Below are 23,405 nucleotides of genomic sequence, written 5' to 3' on the forward strand. Positions count from 1 at the left end.
TATGCAGAAAGCATGAATGTATTTGGCTAGCATTCAAGTGGATCCATCTGCAGCACTTTGCAACATGGTATTCCATAAGAAGACTTGGAATAGTGCAATGTCAGTACATTGAAAGTGTTTTTGCATATAAATCGCCGTCCATCGGTGCGGTGAAGCTCGAGCGGATGGTGTTCGATCGTGTTTTCGCTAAATTCCCTCACAGCGCATTTTCTAATCCATCATTCTATCAAACCACTCCGGTAACACCCACAGGACAGAGGGGAGTGTCTCTCTCGTGACAGGGTTCAATACAAACTAAGATTAAACGATTTATCTTCTCATAATATTCCTCCATGAATATCAAACAAGGCTGATACTGTGGTAATGGGAGAGGAGCCCGAGGAGCATGACCATCTATTGGATTCCCAAAATCAATGCCCTCAGATAGAAAAATAGAAAAATGCATGAGCCACCTGCAAACATTGGATCTTAACAACGCATTGCGCTGTGTTCCCTGCAACTTCCCTCTCAGGCCCTGCAGCGACTGAAGTTACTAATCCTGCATTCACTGATTTTTTTTTTACCTTTACTTATAAAAGCAGGGAAGGTTTGCTGAGCAAGCATGCTCTTTTTCAGCTGTGTCCTACTTCATATTCATACTGTAATACATATTTACACATAATATGAACTACTAAGTACAGTAAAAGTCCTGTTGAACACTGAGGATTTGGGTACATTGGGAAGCTTCATTTGGGGTTACATACCTTCCTCAACCTGCACTACAATGGCAGTTAGAGAGAGTTACTCGTTCACTTTCCCCACCCAGATTTCCCCAGCCAGAGCTTGGAATTCAAACCAGCGACTTTCTGGTCACAAGCCATTTTCTGTAACTTTACAGTCGCCACCACACCCCTTTTGGGAGTTTCGCAGCATGAATGATTTACGGTCGACCCCGGGGGTTTTTGTTTGAGCTCTCTGCTGCACACGGGGGGGGGGGGGGGGGGGGGACACATTTATAATCTCACGTGGAAGAAAAGTTAAACACAGCTCATGAGAAAAATACATATCATAAACCTTTACAAGCTCCGCAGAGGGGAAGTATCGGTGCAGACGGAGGGAATGAGAGGGTTCGGCGCAGGGTGTGTCTCAAGCCCTCGCACCATCGGCACGCGGCGCAGTGCGAGCCCCGGGCTAGCTCATCTAAACGATGATTTAGTCCTGGGAGTCTGTCGCTCTCGTAAATCCCCGGGTCAACCTTGTCTCCGTGCAAAAAGACACCGCTAAATTCTCCCCCGGGGACCGGTGTGCTTTTCATTACAGGAACAATGGTGTTGCAGGTGCGAACTGCTAGCACTCGCACTCCAGCTGGTTGTGCTTTAGCGGTGAAACATGGCACAGCGCAGGCCCGGCCTTCATGCACGCACACACATCGGAAGAAATATACCGGGGGAATGGATGGCTGCCTCTAGCTGGGCTGTCAGAAACAGAGCATGTCCAGCTAGGAGAAACTCAGGAGCCAGCTGAAAGTCTTAAAGGGAGACGGCACTCTCTATTTACCGCTTTCCACATGTTTGCACTGCGGAGATTGAGAGTTTCAGTTATACAAACAATTTGTTGAGGCAGAGCTTCTCTGGAGGCAGAAATAATATCATTGACCGAGTTAAACCACAGTGGGTGGAGCTATGAAACCCTAGTTGTTCTGCCGAAGTAACATTAGACTGAAGCCCAGTGAAAAAGACAAGAGGTAAGAGAGGAGGAAGCTAATATTATGAAGCCTAGCGCTCTGTAACTAGCTGACCTTCCAAGATAATGAATACCAGTCACGAATGAATGAACAAAATAAGTCACTGCTTATATTTCTTTAGTTGTATTCCTTCTTTGCCATTCAAGTTTTCCAGTTAGCGAACTCACACTCCAAAAAACTAGTTCCTTGACTCAACCAATATTATTTCTGTCTCCAGAGCAGCTTTGCCTCCAAGAACCGCTTGTGAAAACTAAAACTCCAATCTGCTTTTATTATGGTCTACAAAAGCCCAATCAATATCTGCAGACATGACCAACTCCCTCCCAAACCCAGAAACCAATGAACTAAAACTCAAAATTTGTGTTCTCATCTGCTGAGCGGTATTCCCTCTTTGAGATGGCCAGATGGACAGTTAAAGCTGACATATTTTTATCCCCCCACAAAACCCTAAGCACATGGTAACACAATTAAATAAGGAAAAACAGATTGTTCCTGTCTTTCGCTTCTCCCTTACACTCTCACATGTGACGTGTGCCGCGTGCGCAGTGGCATCTAAAACACAGGTGGAAACAGATATATATATAAATACATCGCTATCCGCCAAGTGAAAAGGCACATGTGCTTCAATTATCACAGCGTTTTTTTTTTTTTTTGTGGACATTTCACCGTATTTAAACGCACAGGCACACGCAGACTTTTGCGAGTCGTTTTGCCCGGCTGCAGCGTACCAATAGGTCACTCAAACAGGCGCCTGGGAAGCTGGCAGTAAGCAACCCCCATAAAAAATCGTCTTGAGCTCCCCACTATTATCTCTGCATTCCACCAGAGAGAGAGAGAGAGAGAGACAGAGAGAGACAGAGAGAGAGCGGCCTGCTGGCAGCTATCCAGCGAGAGTGAAATATTATCGTGGGAGAACACATCGGGACGAGCTCAGCCAACATAAAGCTACGGCTAAGTTCAGGGGTTAAAAAGCCCCAGAGCGCGAGCTAAACGATAAGGACCGCTGCATTAGACAGATATGCACTCCGCTCCACTCCACCAGGTGTGACTCGCTGGAAGGCTGCTGGCACTCTTCGGTGGTCCCACTCCTTTTCTCTCTCTCTCTCCCTCTCTCTCTCTCTCTCTGGCTTTGATCACTCTCCGCCGTTAGTGGGCCCTCTCTCTCTCTCTCTCTCTCTCTCTCTCTCTCGCTTCGCTTCGCCCTCCGGGAATACAATTTATAGAATCCATTAGATGTTTATGGGACTCGTGTAAATCAAATGAGACTCCGCAAAAAAACAGCCCTGACTCACCCCTTTGTTCTTTTATTTTATCGTGACACGCAGTATGTTTAAGCTATCATTTATCGTTTTGAAAGAAAGAGAGAGAGGGGTGGGGGGGGGGAACCCAAAAAAAAAGGGACAAAACAGAAAAAAAAACAAAAAAACAAAACAGATAAAGCAATATTGTGTTACGTGCTTTCGGGAAAAAAAAGAACATTTCCATTACGGGTATTGATGCAAACATTGACTTAGCAGGGGTGGAGGGAGGGTACACACTGGAATGGACTGTGATGCTTGAGAGAATGCAGACTGAGGCCCGTGTGTCACTCCTGGTGCAAAACTACAAAGCAATTTTCCAGCGTGCAGATCGGCGCACACAATCGATAACTCACATTCCTGATTACTCTGCAGGGGGAAATGGAGTTTGTATTGTTTCTCCAAGACAAATGTGAGCTCCGGGCAAGATAGATGGTATTTTCAGGGCCAAAGAAAGACACCTACCCCCCCCCCCCCCCCCCCCCCACTCTCTCTCCTCCATCCCTCCATTAAAACCAAAAACGACTTCTTCCCCCTTTCGCTTTTCTCTTTCATTACACTTCAAAGCTCACCTGTTCCTGTTGAGCTCTCACTCTTCTTTTTTTCCCTACCTTTTCTTTTCTGGTTGGCTCCATTTCTTTCAAGGTGGCAATTTCAATAACTCCTCTGCGATTGATTCAATTGAAAGTTGTGGAGCTATCCCAAAGTTCTCCACAGCCCCACTTTCTGTTTCTGTTTCTGCGGATTGGCCTCTTCAATCTTAAATAACAATGTGCCATTTTCAACACATCCATGTGTCTACTTTGGGATGGCAGATATTTCTGTTGCATTTCACAGAAGGTCAGTAGCGACACATTCTGACACAACATCTGTTTTAATTAACATTGTCGCGTGAAAACCTTGTCCAATTTTGATTTTCATGTTTTCACTTGAACTGAAGGATTAGTACATGCTCCTCTATGGGTTGATAATATTCTTTGAGCTCATAAAACCCTTTCAAAGTCCATAGGATGACCTCAAAGATGCATTGTCCTCAAGCTAAAAACAAGGATGTTTTTCTTCGTTTCTGAAAAGCATTTTGGAGATACAAGGTTTTCTCCCGACAGCGACTATATGATGCATTGGAAAGTGACACATCGTTCATCGTTCCTCTCACTCCCCTCCTTCCTAATTCTGGCCCCGTAGTGAACAGGGTTTCCGTTATCCGGTAATTACCGTTTTTTTACCGGTAAAATCTGTTGAAGTCCGACATATTTAAATCTCTCCGGTCATAATGTCCGGTGAAAATAATTCCCTCTACGCATAATTATTGGAACATTGTGCTGAGACTGAGTTACAGCAACAGGTTGAGTTCTACTCCCAGTCTATCTCCCGACGAGTAGCTTTGAGTAGCTTTAAGTCTCTTTCAGTAAAGTAATAATAAATATTACGTGAGTTGATTTAAGTGACACGAGACACAACTGGGGAGGATTTACTAAATTGTTTTGGATGTAGCGTAATATAGTAACCAATCAAGGGCAATGTGTGTGTGTGTGTGTCGGGTGAAGGTAAGATGCCCTTTCAGTTTATTTTCATGACTTTTTGCTGGGCTGTGCTTTTTACATATTTACTGTGCTGTTTTTCTTGGTTGTCGGTTGCGTATTTAGCAATTGGCAATGTGTGATGATGGTTAACGGGACATGCACGTTGCGCATTTGGCATTGCGTAATGGTGAGAGGGACACGTAGTTTTTGGCATTTGGCATTGCGTAATGGTGAGAGGGACATGTAGTTTTTGGCATTTGGCATTGCGTAATGGTGAAAGCATATGGCTATCTGGCAACAAAATACATGTCAGGAACGAAGTAAAGTGCACATTTTCATAGTAGATGATCCTATTTTTCTATTTTGCATGGTAACGTTGTGTGTGTGTTTGAGAGCGATAGCGTTATGCACGTGAGTCTATTGACGGGACTTATTTTATTTGGAATATAATGTATAAGCAAAAGTAGCCTACTTTTCAGTAAAAAATATTATAAATCTAGGCCTACATGCCTTGATGATGTCATTCTTTATATAGCCTGCCTTTAAGCTCAATAAACACAGATAATATTTGACCAGAATTTCTCCCATTTGTCATTGAACATCTTCCAGGACACGTGGACCGGCACCAATGGTAGTGAATCAAGCTAAACTTTGAATCTCTTCCTGGTTAACACAAAAACAACTGAGGGCTGTTTAGACAGACAGACAAAGCCAAACATTCCTCTTGCAACAGATACAACAGATACATTTCAACTAATTCCATCTGACTGTCTCATAGATAGATCTACAACACATTCAGGGGTGCTGCTAGGAATTTTAGGCCCCCTGACCTGAAGTGACCCGACTCCGATATCTAACTTCGTACCTTAGCACAGCAGCAGCTCGGGCCCCACCCGGCCCGGGCCCCCTGAAAGTCCCTCCTCCACCCCCAGCACCCCCTGTGCACATGTACCTACATGTATGGAGTCTATTTCATGACTTGAAGCCACATTTTTGTTTTCCATGCATTAAGGCGCCCCAGAAGAAGAAAAAACAGAGCGTGCAGTGGGATGACAAACCTCCCTTCCCCTCCGGCTACGGACTTCCTGATTGTGTCTGTCACTCAACAAGATTGCGCAAAAGCCTTGACAAGAGACTTTGCTATCATTGCTATTTCATGCAGGTGTGGCCATGCACACGACTCCAGTTTTTTTTTTCTTTTTTCTTTTGTAGCAAATATGAAAACACATTTAATAATGTGTATCTTGCCAGGATAAAATGCGTCTTTACTGCTGCAGCAGATTAATGGAAAAATTGCCATCATCATCTATAGGATCATTTGGTATTTTGTGAATAAGAGCATAAATGTTTATTGTGCCCCGGAGGCGCATAAGTAAATCTGACCTCATCTTAGTAGATAGAGCTGTATTCCTTCATTGCGATTGCAGATGGAAACTAGCTTCGCTCCAATCTGTAAATCACCAAATCTGCTGCATTGAATCCTCACAGCCGTTTTGTTTCTCATTTTCTTTTCAAAATAACAATCTATGCACGATCATTATCCGCGGCGTCTAATAAACTACTTGATTGAAGCGATAACATTCATAGGATTTTCTAAAAAAACCTCTTTTCACACCGAGCAAGCCTCCCACTGCTGACAGCTTCAGCGTGACACCTAAAGAAACCCGATCCAGCCCACATGCTGGGGAGCGGGCCTCAGCCCTTTGTTACGCCCCCGAAACCAGACTTACACCGGTGTAGAAAGCACCGCAAAAGGGCAAGTGTAGGCAGCGCAGCAGAATGTATGAACAGTAACTTGTGTATAAACTCTTTTATTATAGCGCTGCTGGTACCAACTCTTGCTTTTTACAATTGCGCTACATTCTGCCGGTGATTAGGAAAAGCACGAGCTCAGAGGGAAAAAAAGTTTGGGAGAATGAGCAGGAGGAGAGAGGAACGTGACAGACAGAGAGAGACTGGCGGGTTGAAAGAGCAAGAACGGTGTGTGTTTATATGTGTGTGTGTGAGAGACAGAGCGAGGGGTGATTACTTTTTTGTGTTAATCTAGTATCAGGTTTCTACCATTTGGAGGCTTCCCAGTGCATTACTCATTATCTGTGGAAAAGTCTGTTAAATACAGATTAGAGGGGTGAGGAAAAGAGATGCAACTTGCCTGAACTTTCTCATGAAAATCGTTGCCGAAACAATCTGTCTTCCCATGGGTTATCTGGGCCTTGTTCCGCAATGTCCCCATTCTTTTCCTCTGTGTGTGTGTGTGTGTGTGTGTGTGTGTGTGTGTGCGTGCGCCTGTGTGTGTTTTTCTCGCTCTCATCCAGCTGTGTTCCATATTTCAACGTCGGTTTCCAGCGGATTTTAAATTGAGCTATCCCCCGTAATTCAAAAGCAGCGGCCGAGAGGCCTTTAGACTTTTATCTGACAGATTCTTTATTTTATTTATTTTTTTGCAGGAGTCATCGTATTTTTTGTTATGACCTCGCTGATTCGAACCGTCCGAGACCACATATTTCCTCATAATTACTTTCTACTTTCAAAAAGAAAATCAATAGATCCATACCGGCGCACCAGATGATTCCCGGTAAGTGCACGTCGGGTGAGTACTCTGCGCTCCATTTAAGACGAAGCGCCTCACCGGTCGCAAATTCAATAAGGTCTGTGTGGCCATATGCCGCAGTCACACACTCTTGTTTACATCAGTTATTGATATTGTAGAAATGTCCAATTAAAGAGTTTTGCTATGAATTGAGACACCCCCATTTGAAGAAAAAAGGTACGCTGACGGAATGATTCGAAACTACAAAAAAAAAGATGGTACTTCTTTCAGTTTAGTAGGTAACTTGAAGCTGTGATATGCCACTTTTTTTAAAATAACAATAAATAAATAGGCTATATTACACCATATCAGTCTGTGTCTAGCTGTGTCCCTCTGTCTTCATGCTTAAATCCGCAATTGGCTTTTCAATGATGTTCAGGACATTTAAGCATGAATTCGGTTTGCTGTGGGCGTGGCCAGTGGAGAGCTGGTTGTGGCTATCAAGGTGAGGCTAGCGGCTCACAGAGCAGGTCACAGCAACAACAACAACAACAATGGCGGAAAGCAGTAAGAGAAGAAAGCACAGCGAAACTAAAGGTGCGGCAGACAAGACAGAGCCATCAAAGACATCGGCATTGTTTTTCCCACGCTGGCACTATCTGAAGGAGATTTTCTAAAAAAAGATCATCTTTGCACAACCGTGTGTATGTGCCAGGTGCATCGAAGGAGGAGAAGGATAAAGTCAAAATCTGTAGACTCCCGCACACTGTGTCTTCACTTCACACTTCAAGGATTTTATTTCAAGACACTACATTTCGGTCAAGTGATGCTAACCGAAACGTTGTGACTTGAGAACTTTGTCACTTGACCGAAACGTTGTGTCTTGTGAAATAAAATCCTTGTAAGTGAAGACAGTGGGGAGCGTATCTGTGTTCCCAGGGTCCTATGTTCCCCAGTTCTACATATGTGCTCTCCCAGGGTCCTACGTTCCTAGGGTCCTATGTTTAACCCTAATCCTTAACCCTAACCTAACCCTAAACCCTAACCCTATACCTAACTAATCATATTAAGCGAATACAGAGCTGGGGAACATCTTCTTCAGGTTCCCATTATGTGCTATATAGAGCTGGGGAACATAGGACCGTGGTAACACAGGACTTTGGGAACATAGGACCCTGGGAGAGCACATATGTAGAACTGGGGAATGTAGGACCCTGGGAACATAGGACCCTTTGTCATGTTCCCATCATGTGCCATATAAATCTGGGGAACATAGGACTCTGGGAACATAGGACCTTGGGAACACAGGAATGTCTCCAGGAAACAGGAGTCTACAGACTTTGACGCTATCTGAAGGAGACAAAGGGGCTGAGAAGAAACGCAGAGCTGACTTATATACTGCTGGACAGGTAGGACCGCTAGCTAGTTTGCTATGTTGTGTACGTAGCAGGCTAGCAGTGTTAGATAATCCCAGAGTTCATCAGACAGAAGTGTTGGGGCGGGAACCTGACTAACTGAGGGGGAGGAGGACACGACCAGCAATACACTTCACTGCCTCAAAGCTAAAAACTGCATATTGTAGCTTTAAGCCCTTTGGTTGAAGCAATCAGAGGTGGCAGAAGTACACAAATTCCCTACTCAAGTAAAAGTGCAAATACTCATTTAAAAATATACTCTGGTAGAAGTTGAAGTATCATTTCAAATCCTTTACTCATGTCAAAGTATTAAAGTACATAGACTTAAATTTACTTAAAGTATAAAAGTAAAAATCATTTCTAATGTTCTAAACTGGTTTTCTGTTGAGCGTTCCTCTGAATCCCAGATGAGAAAGAGTCTGCAGCTCAAATCACGAACCTGAACCCTAGCAGCTGAATTCACAAACGTTAATTCTCTCTCTTGTTGCTTCTCTCTTCTTCATGTTGCTTCTCTCTCTCTGTCCCTTTCCTTAATTTTTGGTGTCACTTTGCTGAACAAGCAGCCAATCACATTTGGCTCTTGATCAGCTGTTTCCGGGATGGAAGCCGTCTGATGCTAAAAATACACTTTTCTTAGAAAACCAGTTGATGATTTCCCAAAAGTAACAAGTCTGTTTTGAAAATGTAGTGAGTAGAAAGTACAGATTTTTCTTTTGAAATGTAGAGAGTAAAAGTAAAAAGTCTTCAGTGAAAGAAAAACTTGAGTAAAGTACAGATACTTGAAAGTCTTACTTAAGTACAGTAATGAAGTATTTTTACTTTGTTACATCCTTCACATCAAGAAAGAAGATATTATAGAGATGTAGAATGATGATCTTCAGGCAACAGCATCTTAGAAATTAACTCTTAAATCATCCTCTTTATGAAATTCCAGCAAAACATAAAAATTCTCAACACACTCACTCAGCTCTCACAGTCAAACCAGAGCAGGAACCATCCAGCGTGACCTCAGCCAGGGTCAAAACAACATCTGAAAAACCAGCGACCCGAGCTGCTGACCCGCGTCACGTGACTCGACTCACCGCACTGAATCCTGGGAAGAGGCTGACCGCCGAGGCTGTATCCAGGGGAAAGGGGAGGAACTGCTTCATGCCCAGCGAGGGCTGGACAGCAGGCAGGGTGGGGCGCACCAGGGTCGGCATGAGGCCATTCTGACATGTGTTACCTGCGGGGGGGAAGAGGCAACATGTTGGACGACAGACAGCAACAGGGACAGTAGCTGGTGCCAATGGCCTCCAGTTTACATGCAAATGAACGTTCAGAGTGATAGTCTACCCCAACCTTTTTCATACCAAGGACTCTAATTTAGTCCACATTAGGGCCACAGATCCCCATTTGATGAGATTTTGTCTCTCGAACCCAAATCTGAGAATATATTTATTGTCAGATATGATTTTGTCCAGAATATCATGACTATCTGTATTGTAATTAGAGAGATAACAGAGAAACTATGATCAAAACAGTCATTCTTCTGCATTTTCTAATTGTGTTAACTTTTTGTAAACAAATCAATGGTTTAACAATTCATCAATTTGCTGGGGACCCCCCTGGAACCCTCTCAAGAACCCCGGGTGCCCCCGGACCCCATGTTGAGAACCCTCTCGTGTATCTGTCTCTTTGCACTGTGTGTGAGGTCCCGTTGCTTTGTATCATGTGTCAGTATGCACTCAGCGTACGTTGTCGATTTCTCTCTGATGCCACCAAGGCCGCCTGGGCAATTTCCACATTCCCCTCCATTACTTTTATTATATGGAGAATAAAGCGATAACTGATTTCAATGAACGCCAGCATTAATGACGTTGGTCTCCAGCTTTGTGAAATGTCAAAAAGCATCATGAAAATATCAGCTTTCTTGCTCTTGCTTTAGCACTTAACTCGTTAGATGGACGTTCGTGGACTCCCTGAATTCGATCTCTTCTTGCAATCAGAACAAGAATCAAAATTGTGCACTGACAATAGCAGATCTCTGATAAGAATGACCGCTGTTTAATGCTCATTTTTATGTTTGTTTATCTCTCCCAAACAACTGTTCTCCCGCTGAAGTCGTCCCTCCGAACAGCCGTTGTGAAATGACTGCAGCAGGCACAGTCTGGCTTATAAGATGATTCAATGGCAAGAGGGGCCTGGGCCACAAACCTCTAGGAAAAACAAAAGTAAATACTTCACTTTTATTGTCATGTGAGTAAGCCACGCCAGCAAAGCGCTTTATAAACCACGAATTGGAAACAGCACAGGGCTGATTTCAACACGGCGGGATCAAAAAAAAAAAAAAAAAAGGCAGAGAAAACCGTCCCAGCCTTCCAAAACATTAGGAATTAAAGAAGCCATTTCGCAAAGCCGTAATGAGAACCAGAGGGATGATTTTTTTTATCGCCGCACATTTAACAACAGTCGAACTCCGGGCCAGCATGACTCTAAAGCACTGGCAGATACCATATCAAACCACCGGCTTGAGACAAATAAAAACAAGGTTTGCCACGTTTCGGTCCCGAGGCGCTGGTAAAGGGTAAATAAAAAGCAAAGAAAGTCCTGAAAAACGAGAAGAGGGAAAAGCCACAGACTAACCCCCCCCCCCCCCCCCCACCCCTCTCTCTCTCTCTCTCTCTCTCTCTCCCTCTCTCTCTCTCTCTCTCACTCTGTCTTCTGTCTTCTCCCTCCAGTCGCCGGAGCGCTGCCATCTGTTGGAAAAAGAGCACATGCCGTCTCTCATGTGGAGGCACGTCCCAGTTCCCCTTTAACAAAGCATGTCCTTCTCCAGGCATCGTCCCACCGCGCCGTCTCCCGACATGCCCGCCTGACGTCAGGCCGTAAGCGCGCGCCCCGTCCCGGGCCGAGCCAAATCCACCATCCAGCCCTACGCTGCGTACCGTTAAAAAAAAAAAAAAAAAAAAAAAACTCAGCCTGTCCTAAAAACACTGGGGCTGATATGAGGGATTAGTCTACAGCGAGGCGAAGAGTGACGAACAGATGCAGGGAGATGTATTTTTTTGAAATGTCAATTTGTTCGGTGAAAGAAGAAGAAGAAGAAGAAGAAAAAAAACAAGTGTTTGAGCGTTTTGGACTTGTTCTTTTCGGTGATTGATAGGAGGTGAAATGCGAGATGTCACGATAACTGAAGTCTGTGAGTTTTTCTGCTCTGCAACCTCACACAGAGTCGATTAGTTCCACCGCCATCACAGGCAAATCTTCTGTTTCACTTTGCTGCTCCGACACGAGCGGCTTTACCGGGGGCCGGCCTCTTTAACCTCACATCGTTTAGAGTGTAAAGAAAAAGTCGAATTTATTTTCTTTTTTTTTTACCCCCCCCCCCCCCCCTCTGTTTTTAAAGGGAATGTAACAATAGCGATCCACCCTTCGTGTCCAAACACAAGGGCACATTCCAGCCTGCAGCAGCGTCGCCTCCCAGGGTTTGTGTTTCAACTCTGCTCGGCCTGATCATCCGTCATAAAGCGGCTACAGTGTGAAAGGGAAGAAAGAAAGAGGCGGGGTTTCGGAAAATGAGCCCGTGGCAGCTAACCTTCGCCCTTCGCCCCCCCCCCCGACCTCTGAGCTGCACAGCCACTTTCACACTGGCTTTTATAAGATGAGAGCAGCAGCGAGGCAGAAAATGCGAAATAATCTAGCAGAAAGCACAGATGGCATCCATAATTATCACTTTGTGAGAAGTGTCAATATTTGACTTGAGTTAGGCTGAAAAATGTTAATATTTGACTTCTATCCGCTGCTGCTAAATTTTGACTCTGGCTCCGTTTTTTTTGCTCCAGGTGGGCTGAGACTCTCCAGCTGGCACCGTTGTCTATTCCTATTCTGCATCGGGCTTGAAGGAGAGTCGCCCCCCCCCCCCCGCTCGCTCCGCGCTGGAAGGTTACCGGGTCGCTGCCGTTAAAACGGCTGCTAGACTCCTGTCTGATCGGCCTGAGACGGACAGCATCAAACCGTAAAGCGGAAAAACAAGAGTGTGAGGGAAAGGTTAGAGGGTGTGTGTGAGTTCAGCCTGGTCTAAGATTCTTTTTTTTTTTGGACTTTCTAGGAATAAATTCTCATGACTTCATCGACGTTTGTTATCCTTTGCGCATAAGTTAATCAAATCAAGTCAAATCAATCGAATAGAATAATAAAGATCATCGGATTTAAAGGCCCAGTTATATCAGTGTGGCGCCCCCTGTTGAACCGCTGTCTCCCTCCCTCTAAACACTGGCTTTGTTTACATTGTGATCTATCTGATTGAAGACATTTCATTGTAAATTTATTGTTTGGGCTTTTGATACTAAGCGCTGACAGTATGTGACGGCTAAACCTGAGTATTTTGAGGTTATAAAATGTTTATATTTATAAAGTTTGTAAACTCTGCAGTGAAACAGACTTGAGTTACGAATAAGGTTCCCAAAAGCGTATTTCCCATCTACAACTCAACCTCTTTAAGAACAAATGTGACCCAAATTTAGATGTCCAAATGAAGTATTGATTGTATCTTTGAGGTTGCCATTATGTGATATGAAAAGGGGCACCAAAAAAAATGGCAAATTCAAAATCAAATGTTAGTGTGACAAGTGAGAATGACATCCGGCCGTTTCTGAAGACCATTTCCTCTGAAACATCCGTGGAAACACCAGAACTGACGAAAGTTTTCAGCTACTGGCCTTTTGTTTATCCATTCTCCGTCAGCATGTGTCTAATGATCCAACACACACACACACACACACAGTGTTACAGTGTGAAACGCACGCTGATGGAGCTGTCCCGTCCCACACCGCCTGCTTCACCCTGACTGTCCTCCACATCGCCCTTCCTGAAAGATTCACTTATCTGGGCTCAAGCGTTTTTACTCCTGCGGCAGAGTGTCGAGAGAGAGAGAGAGAGAGAGAGAGAGAGAGAGAGAGTAAAAATGATGTCTGGAGGACGCCGCCTGGCATTAATAATTAATCATCCTCTGCTGCTCTCCTCCACCTTCCGCCGCTCTCAGCCTCCTGATCCTGGGCCGCTCCTCCGATAAAGATCTGTCCGAAGAGGCTGAGATTCCTCGCCGCGGCCACGAAACGAGACGAGGGGGATCGCTGTGGCTCGCTGGCTCGCTCAGGCCCGGCCTTCCATCTCCCCTCCGCAAATACAAATCCAATTATTAGATAAATGTGAGTTCAGCTGAAAGTCATTCCGCATGCCGATGACGTTTCAGATGTGCTTAACGACCTTTTGTGTTTTTTTTTTTTTCGAGGAGTTTGCTGATTGTATTCCGCGACCCTTAGTACGCGCCGGGATCGGTTATCCCCTTCAACCGGAGAGGATAAAATCATTTCACCCCAATTAAAAACGAACAAAGTGTGTACAAAGGCTAGATTTAAAACATTTTTTTTTTTTTATGAAAGCCACACATTTACAGATTTTCCAATTAACCTTTTTCAGGAAAAGCTCTTTAGAAGGTTACGTTTTTTTTTTGTGTGTGTGTGAAATTCCACAAATCTCATAACTTGCATGACATACAGCTTTTGCATTTGGCTCTGGGCCACCACCACCACCACCACCACTGCCCCCCCTCCACACACACACACACCCCCCCCCCACTCCAGAGTAGCGTAGCTCTTGCTGTTGTCATGACTGTGGCGCACTAATAAACACAGCTGTCTCTGAATTTGATCCAACAATCACTTCCCATGCGCTCTGTAATCTGAGGTTAACCAAAAAGACGTTTACGTGCTGTTAAACTGCGACCGCACGGCCAGGCGCACCACACAGACTTGCTCCGGGCCTCCGACTCAAAAAAAAACACTAATGGCTTGTATGATTGTAGCGAAACACTTAAGACCTATTACCCCTGCTGGGTTATGGTGCTTTTATTGCGTGTTTTTGATGCATCAGGACAGCTTTAATGCGGAGGGACATTCCTTTTGATCTGGTTTGGTTGTTGTTTTTTTTTTTTATCCCATTTCAAAGAAGTCAGGAGTCCTGCGTGTCTCCTGATGTCACCTGACACATTCCAGTTTAATAGTAGCGCCGCGGTATCCCGGTAAACAAACAATGTTATAAATCTTTTAAAAGATAGCGTCCATTTTCTCTGCACTCAGGATTCATTCCAGTGCTAAAACGAAGCACATGCTGTAGACAAGTAATGCAAAGAGTGACCTTTCCCTCCCTCGTTTTCTCCTTCTGCAGTGAGAGAAGTTGTTCTTTTCCCTGACAGCGTGGCTCTCAGCACTTTAGCCAGTGCTGCACCTGACAGAAAATACAGACCAACCAGTGATCACCACCGCACACTGCAATGATTTCTACCTAAACTATGCTTAGAGTCGACGTCTAGCAAAGGTTCTCCGCCTTAAACAGAGCTGATCTCAGAACTATCGACCCCATCCAGCCAGCCCACGGCTCCAACCTGATTTTTTTTCTTTTCCTCCGCTTTCCAGGAGTGTCACACCTGACCGACATCGGGCGGCGGATCTCAAAGAGCCGTCTCCTTACACCTGACAGCTTATTCATTTCTAAGCTGCCCGGCTCCCTTTTCCCGAGTCCCCGCCGCACGGCATAACAAGAGGAAAATCCCTCTCGCTCTCGCAAGCCACGGTCTGTAACTTCAGATCGCTTTAATCCCCGGGATGAAAAAAAAAAAAGACTCTTTCATTTAACAAATCACCCCCCCCTTAGAACTCCGGATCCCTGTGTAATTATTCCTGCGATGTGACTGTAAGCCAGCCGTGTGAAGAGCACTTGACGAGAAGCCACTCGCGCATTAAGTCTGCCTAAGCCTCCTCTAGTCTCCTCCACAAAACTAATGGAAGGGGCCTTTCCTTCGATTTCTCTAAATATCCTACACGGAATATCAAGTGGCTCTCCAGGCAGGCCACTAGCTAACTCCGATCTTATTTGAATTCCTGCACCATAAAGCCGTTGGACATAGTCTGTAAAACAGCCACAATGAAATCCAAAGCTTGGATTCTCAATAACCCCGCCACATGGGATTTAGTCTAATAAACCAGAACATGTTTTTTTTTTTTCTTTCAAGGGATGAGGAGAGGAGAAACAGGAGAGGAGGGGGGGGGGGGGGGGGGGTCTGGTGAGAGGGTTCATTCAACAATGTCAGGTTTCCTCAGTGTGTAACTTCACGCTTTTTTTTTTTTTTTTTTTTTTTTTTGTGCTTTTTTTGCTTTGCTTTGCTTTAACAGAAACCAGCTCCACCTAGTATATCCATCTTTTAGTATCCAGAACAGGAATCACACACTGGAACACATTTTACACATTTTATGCGTTTAAGGAGGAGCGAGTCTGCACATGTATGCATAACATGACCATGAAAAATCACATGCAGCGGCCACACACACACACACACACACACACACAATCAGGTTTCTTTAAGTGCGTAACTTTACGGTCTTTTCCTTAAATGGAACCCAGCTCCAGTATCCAGAAAACATTTACGCACGCATTTAGATAAAGAAATCTGCATATGATGACCACACACCAGCGCCTGTACATGCACGTAAACACTGCGCACACACACACACACACACACACACACATATACATATAGATATATATATAGAGAGAGTATATATGCACACACACACACACACTCACTCACCAAAGAACATGCTGCTCTCCATCGCTCCTCAGGCTCGGGGGTCGGCTGTATTTCCTCTCTGGTGCCCTGCCAGTGTGCATGTGTCCGCGTACAGCAGCCTGGGCATGTCTCATACACTCCTCAGGGGTGTGTGTGTGTGTGCATGTGTGTGTCGCCGTGTGTCAGTGTGTATCAGAGTGTGTGTGTGTGTGTGTCAGTGTGTGTGTGTGTGTGTGTGTGAGCGCGCGCGGAGTTCAATCCAAGAGCGGCGTCAACAGCCAGTCTGCATGCTGCACTCTGCACGCCTTGCTGTGTGTGTGGACCTCCGTCGCTGCTGCCTCTCCCTCTCCCTCTCCCTCTCTCTCTCTCTCTCTCTCTCTCTCTCTTCGCACTGGTCCTGCCTTCTCCTCCCTCCTCCCCTCCTCTTTAGCTCTTCCCCTCCTCCTCCTCCTCCTCTCTGCGTGAGCAGCGCTGGCCCCTCCACACACTGGATCCCCTCGCTCCTTTTCTCTCCGAGGTGTCTATCTACATTTTCCAGCAACAGCTTCTTCACAAATGCATTGCTCTCTCTCTCTCTCTCTCTTCTCTCTCTCCTTCTCTCTCTCTCTCTCTATAGGTGTCTCATCTTTGTTTTATGTGTCAAGCAAGGCTCTTTCTCTCCTCGCTTTCCCTGCTGCCTCTCCTTTATTTGATCTTATTCCCCTCTCCCTCCTTCTGTCTCCAGCTCGCTCATTCCCTTTTTTCTTTATTCTGACTGTTCCCCCCGCTCTCCCTTGGCTCTTACTCCTCCTTATCTCTTTCTCTCTCTCTCTCTCTCTCTCTCTCCATTTCTCCCTCTGTAAATATCTTTGCAATGTTTTGTTTTTTTCCTCTCTCCCTCCCGCAGCCTCTCTCCACTCGCTCTTTTTTCCTCTTTATCCTGTTCTCCCTTTCATTGCTTTTGTCTTTTTTTCTCTTTTTATTCCCTCTCTCTCTCTCTCTCTCTCTCACCCCGGCTTACACTTTTTCATTTTCTACCTATTCCCGGTGACACTCGCTCTTTTCTTTTTCCTCTCTCTAACCCTCACACACTCTCTCTCTCTCTCGCTTGCTCTTTCTTTTTGTTGCCTGTCACTCCCTTCTCTCCCTCTCACTTTCTTTTTTTTCTTTCACTTAGTCACTCGCTCTCTTTTTTTTTTTTCGCTCATTCTCTCGTTTTTTTTCCCTCCCTGGCTGGTTGTAATCAGACTCTACAGGAGCTGATATCAGGCTTCTGCTGCTCGGCTACTGCAGCCATGAGACCTGCTCCACTGCTCCACTCCTCTATCTGTGGTCCACACACACACACACACACACACACACACACACACACACACACACACATTTATAGAAACAGATAACAAACCACACATATACACTCTTTTAAATACTAACAGATGCACGAATCACGCATGTCCACACATTCTCTCTCTCTCTCTCTCTCTCACACACACACACTCACACACACAGTTACAGACACATCCACACATGCAGACAAGCTCATTTGCACACACACACACACACACACACACACACACACAGGCAGAGAAACAGATACACACACACTCACAGAAACAGATAAACAACCGCACGCATACGCTCTTAAACACTAACAGATGCACAACACACACGTACACATACACACACACACACATAGAGATACAAACATCCACAGATGCAGACAACCTCACACACACACATACACACACACACACATAGGCAGAGATACACAGACATATACACTCTTACAGAAATAGGTAAACAACCGCACACATACACTCTTTTAGATGCACGAAACACACGTGTAGCCACATAAACACACACATAGAAACTCAGACACATACACACACGCAAATAAACTCACAAACAGACATGCACATGTGCACAACAACACACACACACACACACACACACACACACACACACACACACACACACAGCTCAGCCGGGGGCCACACAGAGTGTTGAATGATTGCTGCAAACCACAAAGCTCTGCAGTCCACAGCCAAACCTCACTGACTGGGTGTGTGTGTGTGTGTGTGTCTTTATGTGTGTGTGTGTTTGTGCGTAAAGATATACATGTGTGTGGTATGCGTGTATGACACACACCTGTACGCATCCGTGTTTGTCTGTCTGAAGTTTTACAGGACAAGTCTGCTCGTGTCTGTGCAGATGTGCGTTTGATGTGGAATGTGTTGTGGAAGGTGTGAATCATCCTGTGGGGTCACTCTAGTCTCCTGGGAGGTTTGTCTGTGTGTGTGTGTGTGTGTGTGTGTGTGTGTGTATGGGTCAGTATTCCCACACACACACACACTCCTCTTGATTGGCCCACTGTAATGCTGCTGAAGGTCAGACAGAATTGACCGCCGCTGAGCTCCGGCCGCCCCTATCGACTACAAATGAGATGCTGCTGATCAGAGCGATGTCTGTCGGCGCCCGCACACACACACACACACACACACACACACACACACACACACACACACACACACCGAGACACTGAGATAGCCATCCAGCCATCCAGCCAGCCAGGCAGCCAGGCAGCCAGCCGGTCGGTGACATCACAGCCGTCTCCTCGAGAGTGGGGAAAAAAAATAAGAAATAAAAATCAATGTTCTCAAGTACTGCGATTTCTCTCTTGCTATCATCCCCTTCAGGCTCCTCTGCTGCGGCCATTTTGCACGGCACAGATGTTTTCAATTAATCCTGAAATCCCCATTCTCTCCCTGTCTCACTCCCCCCCCCCCCCTCCCCCTCCCTCCCCCTCTCCCATCCCCCTCCCATCCCCCTCTTCCAGTAAATAAGTTAATACTATATCTGAAACAGCAGCTCTCCCTCCTCTGTCTCTGCCTCTTCTTCTTCTCATCCCCCCCACTGTCCTCCTCTACCCTCCTCCACCCTTACACCTCGCCGTCCTCCACCGGGCTCCGGGTTTGTGGCGAATGTGTTTTTTAACCTTGACTCGCAGGTGTCGGTGGCAGAACGGGGCATTATTTGTCACCATAAATAGCGGTTAAGCAGCGGCGGCGGCCCGGCAGGAAAAGCCCCACTGCGCCGCATGCGAGTGCAGCCCGGGATACTTCATTAATCTTGCTGTCACTTCCATGACGCTTTTCATTAGTTATAGGGCTATCTGATCAACAGGCAGACTCTCCACTTTTCAAAGGCTTTTTTTCTGGCTATCTGGAGAGAGAGGAGAGAGGGCCTATAGGAAAGGAGGGAAAGGAGAGGAAGGGAAAGGAGACAGTAGGAGGAAGAGGGAAGGGGGGGGGTAAAGAGAAACAAAGGAGGCATTTCGATTGGATTCAGTGCATCTTGACCTCAAACAAACAAACCTATGGATTGAAGGGGGGGGGGGTGTGATGGTGCCGAATGCGACCCGTCCGCGCGCCGCCGTGGGACAAGTCACCTTCACCAAAATCCCCCCCCCGTAAACCGGAGCTGTGGATGGACAGGAAGCAGCACATGCCCACACTGTGACACCCAAATTCAATAAGTGGATAATTCCACTGGAGGATTGCCCTTCCGTCATGTAATTCGTGCGTCTGTCATTTGTTATAATTCTTCTGTTTGGTATTTGCGGCCAGGCTCGGGTTTTTCTCCGCCGGGGCCAAAATATTCTCATGAAGCAGATGCGAGACATGAATATTTATGTCTGCTGTCCATACTGACAAGGCGGCGTAATGCAAGATGTTGTAATACTTTGTAACATCTATTAACCGCGCGCCTCCCGAGACCAACGCAACCCCAAATATCATCACAACATAGCGGGAAATAAAAATAATACTAAAAAAAACAAAAAAAAAATAATAAGTTGAAGCTCATTTTTTATTTGTTTGGGGATTGAGAAGCGATTATGAGTCATTCACGGAGAGAAATGTCAGAACTGCAAAAGTGGAAACTTAACACCAGATGAGAAAGCTCTGGCCCATGTTGACTCGACCGCAAGCTTTTCTAAGTAGACCGAGTATTACGCTGATGACCGATGACTGTTACGGAGGGCTTATGAAATGCAATGTTACATAAAACTGCGCGATGTCAAATGTGGCTTGTGTGTAACCCACCTACATGTGTGCGGACGGCGCTGTGGCCTGCCTCCCTCCCACTAAGCCTTGTGGGACTCCGGTCTGGTTTCCCACCATTTCCTCGCCATGTGTTTTACATCATTCGCTGCATGGTGAACCGGCGGGAGACACCACTTGTACCTGCAGGGGAAAAAGCTAGCTAACTAAAGCGTATGGAAGAGGGTTTTTTTTTTTTTTTTTTTTATTCCCGAAATGAAGATATCTACCATCTGAAACAAGTGACACTCACTCTTTCAGAATGAATCCTGGCATGCGAGTAAAGCGCATTGCGGTTTACAGTTTAAGTTATGAGTCATCTTAAGGCCTTCGTGTGGAAAATAGTTTTGTTTCTGAGGATAGAATCAATGCTACTTGAAATATCGACTGATGCTATATGCCTTTTTCGTCTGTTTGAGTTTTGGGGCCAAGCTATAGACAGATAGTTCAGAAATAAAAGGATGCACAAAAGTTTTTAAACGGTGCACTAACGCTTCCAGGTGTGGTAAGATTGAAAATGGATTGGAAGTGGGGTTTCAGGTAATCAACCTGAAATACTGCAGCTGCATGCTCCGCAACAGCCGACCGCTCACCAAGCTGTTGATCAATTTCCCATCCTGCCTTTTTCCTCCCAGAGAGGATCAAAGCGTCCTCCTCAACATCCTCGTTCTCCTGCCCCCCCCCCTCACCCCCCTAACCCATTGACGTAATTGGAAACAGACAGTGAAGTCGGGCTGCTGAACCCTGGATGGGTACTGTGATTGTTAGCAGGGAGGTTGCGGGCTCTTAAACAGGATGTGCCGTTTTCATCACAAGAAAGAAACGAACAAGAACCCAGGCAGCGATACAAAAGGGGGGAAATCTAAAATAGGTCAACTGATGAATAATTTTGCCAGTGATATTTAAATTAAATTTCCTAAATTGCAGGAGTTTCCCTTAGAGTGCAGAAATCTCTTCCCTGCTCTGCTAGTCATTTTCAGCACATCCGTGAGTCTACTTTGGGACAACGCACATTTGTCAACTCAACATATGTCGCTAACAATCGTTCATTGTGCGAATATGTGTTGTTAATTAGTGTTAGACCAATATATCGGCCCGATATTGGTGTTTTATTAGACATCGTATATCAGCCGGTCATGTTTTCCACCTCCGATATGACGGAGGTTCCTCCCTGACCACAGCTACATAAAAACACTCTGTAAAACCTGCAATGAAATTTTGTTATTTTCTTTGCACATTTTATTTATTCATTTAATTGTTCAATTATGTGTTTTGTCAATTAATTCTTGATTTAAAGGCAGTAATCTATACCAGAGTTTTCCCAACCGTTGAGTAGGTGTGGTGGGTTTTCCTGCCTTTAAGAGCTGCTAACTGTCAGCCAATTTCATTAGTCTGGGATTCAATGTGTCCTGCAATGGTATAAATACTGTTTCTGAGGCTTTTCCATCTTTCCAAAAATACAATTCTGAGGGAAACACTGAATACTTGTAATGTTTTGGTACGGAAACTGGAAGACTTTGGCCTTCAGGAACCTGTATCAGTCCACCACTAGTGTCAATAACATTTTATGGAAAATTAACACAAATTGTCCCAAAGTGGACAGACAGACGTGTTGAAAACATCGATTACAACAGTGCAGAAAGTCCTGTAACCTTGATGTGAAGCCCATCGCGTTGGCCAAGCAGAATGCATCAGGGAAGTCATGCTCCGGCAGTAAAACCAATTCCAGATTTACTCTCCAGCGTGGCTGTTGTGATTCCCTTCCCTCTATTTCCCTCTCTCCTTTCAATCTCTCTCTCTTTCCACTTTATCTGCCTTTACAGCTTGTAAAGAGGAACAGTCAGAGAGAGACGAGGGAGGTATTGATCTCCGGGGGAGGGAGAATCACTGCAGTCTAACACACACAAATTGGTGTCAAAAGCTCATCACTCGACTAAAAAACACGTCGTTCCCTCAGATAAATGTTTACCGCCCCTCAGACAGATCTGACGAGAAGATTTGACTGGAAGGAAAAGGCGAGATGAGCCAAAGTGGATAGATAAAGAGGCTTCAAGGTGGGGGGGCCCATTGGAAAAGGACACAGCTTTCAGTCTTTATTGAGCTGAAATCAAAATGTCTGATCGGCTCCGGTCTGCTATCTAACCTTGGGGCCTTTTTATTGTGTTGTCCTTTTCCTACGTGCGCAGCCACTCTACGGACATGCAGAGCTGTAATGAAGAAACAGTTCAAGTGGAAGTCCTTCGTTCTGAACTCGCTCGGTGTCAGGAAAGGCACGTCAAAACAAAAGCCCCGCAATATTGCACACGTATCAACACGGGAACTGCGGTGGAGTGATGTGATCTAGGAAAACAGGCGTCTAAAATGAATTTTGCTCGTCTCCGCCTCGGCTGCCAGCGCCGTCACTCTCAGAGTCACCGGGGGGATTTCTCTCCCGCCGCCCTCCGCTGCCGACACCAGAGAGAAGAAAAAGCCAACCGTTGAACTTCTACCTCGGCCAAACTCTACACGCGAGGTTCCCAGTTTTAACAGCGGCTAATTGGATACTGATGTGGTCCTGACATGCTCTTCCCTCATCCAATCCAATCGCAGGCTCTTTTAAAAGCCATCGCAGGATCTAAATCAGGAAGGGTGAAAACCTGTGCCAGAGGACAAGCGTTGAGGATGGCGACTATCTAAACATCTATTTTTACGAGGAACAGAAAGAGTAAACGCGCTCGTAACCATTGGAGACAAACGGAGACAAACAAGGACGTTGACGCATACCGTTACATTAATTAAGACAGCGCGCAGACATGAAGACTAATCGAATTGGAGGCGACCTCGGCTGCGGCTGCACATGATGAAATATAATTGGCCGGCTGCGCAGCCAGTCATCTGACTCTTGTTATCTTGAAAGCTAGAGGAGGTATTAGCGGTGGAATGCCATTAGCCGCACGCCCCGGAGACGGTTTTACGATCGCTCGTGACAAACTGTGTCGTCGTGGTGACATCGCCGGGTCAGCCGGGTGACTGAGACTTCAAAGACGCGCTTGCACTTTATCCCGGCCGATCGCTCGCCGGGACTCTTTCCCCCCCCTGTTGTGTTTGGCTCTCTCGGAGCTTAATTAAAGCTGCCAGGAACGGGGCGTTTCGGTAGGGGGGGAATGAATCAGAGCGCTCCGACTCGTGGCGCTGAAGCCGATCCGGTGCGGCGGTATCGATTGCAGCCTCCGCGGCCCGGGCCGAGCCTGC

General features: G+C 45.7%; 1 protein-coding gene across 1 annotated transcript in view; it reads right to left on the reverse strand.

Moving 5' to 3' along the window:
* Positions 1–16,297, reverse strand: part of znf385d (zinc finger protein 385D) — a 54,533-nt gene extending 38,236 nt beyond the window's left edge. Inside the window, exons 1-2 of the mRNA XM_071537423.1 lie at positions 16,117–16,297; positions 9,572–9,714 (exon numbers count right to left, since the gene is read on the reverse strand). Of these exons, the coding sequence (XP_071393524.1) occupies positions 9,572–9,714; positions 16,117–16,138 (165 nt within the window). The 5' untranslated portion in view covers positions 16,139–16,297. The remainder of the gene's footprint in view (positions 1–9,571; positions 9,715–16,116) is intronic.
* Positions 16,298–23,405: the final 7,108 nt, after the last annotated feature.

This window comes from Centroberyx affinis, unplaced genomic scaffold (genome assembly GCF_046629955.1).
Source record: "Centroberyx affinis isolate AG114_WGS23_722 - 3 ecotype Tasmania unplaced genomic scaffold, CSIRO-AGI_Caff_v1 ptg003043l_1, whole genome shotgun sequence".
In the NCBI taxonomy this organism is placed as follows: Eukaryota; Metazoa; Chordata; class Actinopteri; order Beryciformes; family Berycidae; genus Centroberyx; species Centroberyx affinis.